Source organism: Babylonia areolata, chromosome 14 (assembly GCF_041734735.1).
Source record: "Babylonia areolata isolate BAREFJ2019XMU chromosome 14, ASM4173473v1, whole genome shotgun sequence".
NCBI lineage: Eukaryota > Metazoa > Mollusca > Gastropoda > Neogastropoda > Buccinidae > Babylonia > Babylonia areolata.
The window spans coordinates 13,050,962-13,060,539 of NC_134889.1; the positions used below are offsets into that span (position 1 = coordinate 13,050,962).

A 9,578-nucleotide genomic window follows, 5' to 3' on the forward strand; every position below is an offset into this window, starting at 1 on the left:
CAACACATGAGTTTCATTTGTTTATGTAGTGTCATGTATTCATGCTTCTTATTTTTCATGACAATAAAGCATTCTTCTTTCATATTCTGTTTTGTTCTATTTTGTTCACTCACATACATATTGCCTACACACACACACACACACACACACACACACACACACACACACATACACACACACTCTCTCTCTCTCTCTTTCTCTCACACACACAGACAATGGCACACACAGACACAGGCGCACACATACGCACACACACAAACACACACACATGTATATATACACAAGCACACGAACACACACACGCGCGCGCGCGCGCGCACGCACGCACAAAAACGCACGTACGCGCGCGCTCATACACGCACTGTTTACTCACACAAAATATTTTACCTGCACACACTCTCTTTCTCTGTCCCTCTCTCTCTTTCTCTCACACACACAGACACAGGCACACACAGACACAGGCACACGCAGACGCACAGACAGACGAATACATATACGCACACACACACGCGCGCGCGCGCTGACGATGGGATGAACACAACAAAGATAAAAAAAAAAGACTGACGAGTTGTGTTCAACAACACACAACATGAGGTTCAACAGGGAAATAAATTAGACATTTTAAGATAATCTTATTTTCTTCTGACGTCCAGGACACCAGTCGACAAAAAATATGAGTGGACATGGGGATATAGCTAGTGTTCACAAATATTGTTATTACAATTTGACATATTTTGGAAACTCCATTATAAAATGAAAATAATCACACACTGCGGTATTATATTTTCTCCTTGGGAATAGCAAAATGGTGATCTTTTTTCAATTGGTAACTACAGCTAAGTTCGTTGAGAAGCTCAACTTCGATTTCTGGTAAGTGACAGATACACTTTTTTTACGACAGCAGGATATGACATCAACTATTTGCATAAAAAAAATCTTGAATTTTTCCATAGTTTTTGTTAGAAATGCACTGTTGCCATCCGAACGTTTCTGCTGACACAAACAACATTGAAAAACTAAAGTGTTTATCTGTAGCATAAGTCTAAAAACAAAAACAAAACAAACAAGAGAGGCAAGGCCTTCAAGACTCACTTGTGATAAATTAAGTCCCCTAACATAATTACAGAGTAATTTCCCTTTTTTACTAACTGCACCAAAACGTTTGCAAAATAAATAAAAATTCCATGCTTAGCAAAAGAAGTTCCTGTTTGAACAAAAAATGATAATAATGACTCCTCTTGTTGTTGTGTAAGAATAAGAGGTCAAAGTGCCAAGTTTAGAGAATACAAAAATATAAATATAACAGTAAATGCAGTTTGCATATAATTAGGCTTCTTTTTAATTTTTGTGTGTGCCCATCCCAGAGGTGCAATATTGTTTTAAACAAGATGACTGGAAAGAACTGAATTTTTCCTATTTTTATGCCAAATTTGGTGTCAACTGACAAAGTATTTGCAGAGAAAATGTCAATGTTAAAGTTTACCACGGACACACAGACACACGGACACGCACACACACACACACACACACACACAACCGAACACCGGGTTAAAACATAGACTCACCTTGTTTACACAAGTGTCGCTCATGATTTATATTGGTGATTTCAGCATGTGATACACACACACACACACACACACACAGAGGTACACACACACACACAGAGCATAAGGAAAAAAAAAAAACCCTGTTACTTTCGAAGGCTATTTCCTGGTTTCTGTTTTGCCGTGGGGGAAAACCCAGAGAGCTGAACAGGAAGGCAGAGTGTGTGGCAGTGTGAAACCCTTTGTCCACTTCTTCCCTGTGTCGGGGTGACGGGAACAAACACCACTGTTTCCCAACAGCACGGAAACACGTCAGGGGCAGTGCGGGGGAAACCATGATGAGCTGAAAATAACACAGTCACGGTCATTGCTCGGTGACGGGCACCGATCACCGCCTGTCATGCGCGCGCACGCACTAACATACACGAACACACACACACACACACACATACACACACAGGCACACACAGAGACATTGACAGACAGACAGACAGACAGACACACACACACACACACAGAGAGGCACACACACAGACATTGACAGACAGACAGACAGACAGACACACACACACACACACACACACACACACACACACACACACACACATATATGTATCTATCTATCTATCTATCTATCTATATATATATATATATATATATATATATACACGTACACACACACACACATACACAAACAAACACACACACACAGAAACAAACACACAGACACACACAGGCACACACACAGAGACACATACAGACACACACACACACACACACACACACACACACACACACACACACACGCCCGCGCGCGCGTTTTCCTTGATACAAGATAATCATAGATCCTGTTCAGGTGGTGTTTGCCTGGCCAGTTTCCTCATCCCTGTGTTACGTGATATCACTGGAGGCCTTGGCTCTCTGATGTGTTTCTGGGCAGAAACTGAAGTCACACTCCCCCCTCCCCCTGCCTCCTCCAGCTCCGTCCCACTCCTTTCCACACACACCGCACGCCACACCTCGCTCCACCCACACACCTCACGCCCCACCTCGCTCCACCCACACCTCCACGCCTCACCCCCGATACTCATCGACCCCACGCCCCTCTCCCCGCACCCCCCCACCCCCACCCCCACGCCCCTCTCCCCGCACCCCCCCACCCCCACCCCCCTCTCCCCGCACCCCCCCACCCCCACCCCCACCCCCCACGCCCCTCTCCCCGCAACCCCCACCCCACCCCCCACGCCCCTCTCCCCGCAGCCCCCCACCCCCACCCCCCACGCCCCTCTCCCCGCACCCCCCACCCCCACCCCCCACGCCCCTCTCCCCGCACCCCCACCCCCACCCCCCACGCCCCTCTCCCCGCACCCCCGCACCCCCCCACCCCCACCCCCCTCTCCCCGCAACCCCACCCCCACCCCCCACGCCCCTCTCCCCGCACCCCCCACCCCCACCCCCCACGCCCCTCTCCCCGCACCCCCCACCCCCCCACCCCCCACGCCCCTCTCCCCGCAACCCCCACCCCCACCCCCCACGCCCCCTCCCACTTTGGGCTGGTATGGTTCAGGAAGTTGTTGACAGGAAGTCATTCAGTGTGTCTCCACTGACTTGTTTCCCCCCCCCCCCCCCCCCCCCCCCCCCCCAGCTGACAAAAGTTCCTTCTCCTGATGGATCCTTGTCTGACACTTACTTCCTTCATGCACACTGATTCACTGACTGAAAACCTCAGAGTGTGTCATCTTTCATTCGTCCCTTGTTTTTGAAACCCCAAATGAAATGTTGATGGATGTACATGTTGTATATTACCGAGTTTGATATTCTGCTTTTTTCATCTCCGTGCCCTACAAACACTGTGTCAGTTTTGGTGTAAAGCTGTCTTTTCACAAAATAGCGTGAAAGTTTAGTCGCATAAGCCAAGCGTGTAAACGCGTGTTCAAACGTAAATACTTGTGAATGCAAAGTGATATAAGTTTACGCTGTTACTTATGCAACAACCGCATTGAGGCGGTCAGGATGAAAGACAGTCTAGGGACATGGCTTAGCTATCTGATACGGCACCCAGACATGCAGCCACAACGATACAAGTCTCACGCTAACCGAATCGAGCCGTGAAAACACATAATTATAGTCTGTTCTGAACCTGCCTGTAATCAGCAGCTGAACAGTTTGTTCACCAATAAACAGAGGAAAGAGTTACGAAAGTTTCTTCTTTACTTCCTTTTTGCCATCATCATCATCATCATCGTCAGCAGCAGCAGCAGCAGCAGAATTATTTGCATCATCATCTCTTACAATATTTCTTTCCCATTGTGAATTCATAAAACACTAAACATTTGGAAAGTTGTATTGCATACAGCTTCTCTTTTTATTTGTGTTCTTTTTCTGTGTCTCCTTTTTTGTTTACTGCACTGGGATCCTAGCACTGATATGTATATTGTAAACGCTAGGGTCGGCACTCGATGCAGTCTCAGGGCAGGAACACTGTCGAACTAATCTTTAAAGCAGAGTTCTCATTAAAAAAAACCCAAAAAAACCAAACCAAACCAAACCAAACAAAAAAACATCAACAACAAAAACAAACAAACAAACTAGATCTGTTCCACAATTTGACTTCAAGACAGCGTATGACAGGTCGACGCATTGTAGTCTCTAAAATAAGCTCAGGTACTTTGATATCGAAGAGGGCCTCGTCCATGAATTATCATCCAGGCTGTTTACAATTACTCCAGCCTCCCAGTTTTCTTAAATTATTAACTCGGAGAGTTGTTCCAGACAAGGGTGCCTACTTTCTCTTCTACCCTTCAACCTTCTTTTCTGAGAGAATTATGGAAGAGATCCTCCACAAACACCATTATTCCATTTCCATTGGTGGCAAGTCTTTCTGCAATCTCTGCAATGTGTACGATATCCACCAAATGCGGGGCAAAAAGAAGGAGCTCTGAGATCTGTCCAACATGTTTGTTGCAAGAACCAGTACACTCGACACACAAAACTGGCAGAGACTGAAAGAAGAATCCAGGCTTTTCAAAGCAAATTCACGAGAAAGCTGCTTAGTGTCTCTTTCAAAGAGCACAAAGCCAATGACTGTGTGGAGCAAGGTTTTGAGCCTTGCAGGCCCCCAAGAACCTCGTCACCATCAATGTGAGGTTTTGATACATCATGCGGTTTGACAGCCTCTGCATGACCATCATGAAAGGCACCCTTGATGACGGAAAGTGCTGGCTGGTCAAACAACATGAAGGGCTGGGCAGACATGACCATGCCACACCTGTCATGACAGACATGACATGCAACACCTCCTCACAGGACAGACATGGCCATGCCACACCTCCTGTCAAGACAGACATGACCATGCCACACCTCCTGTCATGACAGACATGACCATGCCACACCTCCTGTCAAGACAGACATGACCATGCCACACCTCCTGTCAGGATAGACATGACCAAGCCACACCTGTCAGGACAGACATGACCATGCCACACCTCCTGTCAGGACAGACATGACCATGCCACACCTCCTGTCAGGACAGACATGACCATGCCACACCTCCTGTCAGGACAGACAGACATGACCATGCCACACCTCCTGTCAGGAAAGACATGACCATGCCACACCTCCTCTCAGGACAGACATGACCATGCCACACCTGTCAAGACAGACATGACCACGCCACACCTCCTGTCAAGACAGACATGACCACGTCACACTTTCTGTCAAGACAGACATGGCCACGCCACACCTCCTCTCAAGACAGACATGACTACGCCACACCTCCGGTCAAGACAGACATGACCACGCCACACCTTCTGTCAAGACAGACATGACCACGCCACACCTTCTGTCAAGACAGACATGACCACGCCACACCTTCTGTCAAGACAGACATGACCACGCCACACCTTCTGTCAAGACAGACATGACTACGCCACACCTTCTGTCAAGACAGACATGACCACGCCACACCTTCTGTCAAGACAGACATGACCACGCCACACCTTCTGTCAAGACAGACATGACCACGCCACACCTTCTGTCAAGACAGACATGATCACGCCACACCTTCTGTCAAGACAGACATGACTACGCCACACCTTCTGTCAAGACAGACATGACCACGCCACACCTTCTGTCAAGACAGACATGACCACGCCACACCTTCTGTCAAGACAGACATGACCACGCCACACCTTCTGTCAAGACAGACATGACTACGCCACACCTTATGTCAAGACAGACATGACCACGCCACACCTGTTGTTTTGTTTTGTTGTTGTTTTTCTTTTTTACCACAATCGCAAAACTAATAAACATGACATCAAGAAGAAGAAGTCCGACAACAACAAGACACAGACAGACAGACAGACACACACACAGACACACACACACACACACACACACACACACACACACACACACACACACACACACACACACACACACACACACACACACACACACACACACACACACACACACACACACACACACAACCATCAAAACAGTACTACTTGTCCCACTTCTCACTTCCCTGTGATTACGTGGCCAGTGTACTGTGATGATATGGCCATACTTGTGTATTGTTTGGCAGCAGACACCCCACACCCACCTTTCCGGCCTGATCAGGGACACATAAAATGCACCGTGGGGAAAGTCATTCTTCTGTCACAGCTGTTCGTCAATCCGATCCACGCAAACAAGACTGCTCGACAGGCTCCTTTGAACACCTGGCAAACTCTCTCGACTACATAGGACGCCAGTCTTTTCCAGTCTCTAGAAAACTCGACCTACAGGCCAGACTATATTGGTAGTGATGCTAAAGTGTCTATAGGCACCAGCTGTTTAGTGACACTTGTTTAGTGACAGTTGTGTCATCGTCACGCGAGACACTGGTCCGCCAGCCGGCTTTCACACACTTTCCTGCTGCTGGTCAACCATGGAGGAAGGTACGTGATGGCAGGACTGGTTTCCGAAACGCCATGTGTGTGTGTGTGTGTGTGTGTGTGTGTGTGTGTGTGTGTGTGTGTGTGTGTGTGTGTGTGTCTGTTCTGTGTCTGTCTGTCTGTGTCTTGTTGTTGTCGGACTTCTTCTTGATTTCATGTTTATTAGTTTTGCGATTGTGGTAAAAAGAAAAACAACAACAAAACAAAACAGCAACAACAACAACAACAACAACAACAACACACACACACACACACACACACACAAATAAAAAACAACAACAAACAACTATAACGGCAACAAAAACACACACAAAAAACCAAAAAAACGAACAGAGAAGTGTCGATACATATTTATTTACAAGTCTATAAATTTTGCTATGGTAAGAAAGCATCCTTCATGAATATTGGCAGGTCAAAAGTTTTTTTTTTCAAAATTATATTTGAATCCTAGAGACTGAGTGAATACACTTTATGCTTTTCTAATGTCCGCAGTTACAAGCAAAACTTTTGATGCATTTTGTTTCACAGGCGTCCATTTTCCATCTGTAAAATTGTGTGTGTTTCTGAACTGAAGCCTGATGTCCACAGCACACAGTGAAAAGATGATTGACGACGAGGCCTCCCTGTACGTGAAGACAGAGGACATGGACGAGGCCTTGGAGGTGTTGGAGCAGAGAGGCCGAGTGGTGCTGTGTGGACCCCCAGGCTGTGGCAAAACCACTCTGGCCAAAGCCCTGCTCAGAAGGAGCCGGAGAGATGGCTTCACCCCCTACGTCTTCACCAAGGTGGACGACTGGCACCAGCACGTGGCGGAGGGCAAACAGTGCGCGGTGCTGATGGACGCTGTCTTTGGCACTGTCCGCCTGAGTGAGATCCAGCATGACTGCTGGCGATCCGTTCTGCCCAGTGTGCTGAAGCTGACGGGATCAGGGGTCTGCAGACTCATTGTCACTGTTTACCCCCACGTCTTGCGGCAGCTGAAGAAGATCGAGGCACGATCAGAGAGTCCTTTTGTGGATGGATTCAGTGTGGTGCAGCTCATGCAAAACTCGCTCAGCTCCAACATCAAAACATCCTTTATCAACTTTCACCTTGAAAAACTCGGTCTTGAACCTGAAAAACAACGTGATCTTGTTGAGAGAATCCTTCAAAAAGATGTCAGTGGACCCGCTTTTCCTTGGTGTTCTCGGCAGATGATTCTCAACTGGAAGTCGTCTGAAAACCCCTCTGACATCACCCTGAATCCTGCTGAAGCATACGTATCACTGCTACAGAGCATGATCTGGAGCGGTGACTGTGGGGACACCTTTGCTGCTGTCCTGGTCCTGACCATGCTGAACCACGGGCAGTTTTTGCTGAATCCGCTCCAAGTGCAATCTCAGCTTCAATGTCTGGGCCTGGGGTCTTTCAGTGACGAGAGTCTGGAGAGGTGTGCTTTCCTACTCAAAGGGTTCGTCCTGGCAGAAACAGGCCATGGCTTTGCCAGCCGTGTCATGTACGAGGCAGCAGGTCTTGCTTTGGGCCGTTCTCATTATCTGCCAGTCTTGCTGAAAGTGTGTGATCGCCTGTTCCTCGTCAAATACGTTCGTTCCACGAACATGGTCTCAGAATATTCTGTCAATGTTCGCTCCGAACTGATTGAGTTATTTGCATACAGGTTGCACTCTGACATTGTCCAGGGTCACGTGGCTGAGGTCAGCCAGCATCCGTGTTTGCAGTGTTCTGATTTTCTGAAGGTGATGACGGTTGAAGGTCAAATGGAAAAATATTTTCTGAATAAGACAGATACAACTGAACAACTGTCCCTTGACCAGTTACTGAGAGCTACTGACCCAGAGCATGGTCTGCCATTGCTGTACTGGTCCGTCATGCCTGAGTCACACGTCTTGACCCAGTGGTGCCTGACAGTCATCAAAGACAGGAAACATGGAATGCAGTGTTTGCCTCACGTTCTCTTGGCTTTGACTCTTTTCCACAGAGGGTCAGATCGCTACCAACAGGTTTATTCCTCGATCAGTGATATGAACATTAAAGTGGCCAGAATCTTCAAGTTTCCTTCCAATTCTGTCTTCCTCCCTCTGCCCAGGACACAGGAGAGGACTGCAGAGACGGCTCAGTTCCTCAGTGACTGGGAGAGCAAGAGTCAACACCTGTGCTACCTGAACTCCCCCTCCCTGCCCATCCCGTCCACTGTGGTCAGTGTGCAGGTGTCCGAGGAAGGGGTGAGGGTGCAGGTGGCAGACAGACAACAGTGGTACCTGGTGCTGAGACTTCTGACGGACAGCCATGCGGATCAGGTGGACGAGCAGGGTCACACCTTGCTGCAGCTGGCCTTTGTGGCCGGTGTGATGGAGGTGGTGGCCATCGTTCTGAAGAGCCAGCTGAGGCAGCACTTTCCCCAGTCCCTGTCCTGTCTTCCCGTACTGACTAACCTCATTGAAAGGTTCTGTTTTAGCAACAAACTGGTTGTCAGGATCTTCATGTATGTTTTCCTGTCACTATGGAAAGCAGGCGCTATCCTCGCTGGTAGGTAAAGAGAACCTGACACAATGGAATCTGATGAGGACAGCACTAAAAACAAGGGGGAAACAGCAACAAATCGACTTCACAAAACAATAGGTTGTGATTATCGAGGAATGCGAAATAATTCTGTTAGGGAATGTGAAAAAAATGAAGAGAGACAGACAGATTCACAAAGAGAAACACACGCATAGAGACAGAGACAGAAACAAAGGTAGAGACAGAGAAAAATATAAATATAAATATTTCCAAGATCTGAAACCATCAAAGATCAGTCAAGAACAGAGTGTTTTGAAATCATATCTACATGAAGAGTTACACTTCCAGTGAGATTCGTGTGTTGAAACAAAGCTCCACAGGTCCACGACAGTACAGAGTGCACTGCTGCCGACTGTTCCAAACTGCACAGTTCCTGCGTCAGGCGAGTCTTTTCAATCGGCTGGACAGGAAACAGACAGCAGTCAGTGGGTCATCCCAATATACCAATGAGACGTAACTTTGATGCTGAAGCATGACGTATAGATACTGAAGTTTCATGACGTGTGGATACCGGAGTTTCATGACGTACGGA

The 9,578-nt window shown here is 47.6% G+C and overlaps 1 protein-coding gene across 1 annotated transcript; it reads left to right on the forward strand.

Annotated features, from left to right (window-relative positions):
- Window positions 1-6,216: 6,216 nt before the first annotated feature.
- Window positions 6,217-9,578, forward strand: LOC143289488 (uncharacterized). Its single transcript, XM_076598472.1, has 2 exons — window positions 6,217-6,490; window positions 7,076-9,578. Exons 1-2 carry the CDS (start codon window positions 6,481-6,483, stop codon window positions 9,019-9,021), a joined length of 1,956 nt encoding a protein of 651 aa, XP_076454587.1. The 5' UTR covers window positions 6,217-6,480; the 3' UTR covers window positions 9,022-9,578.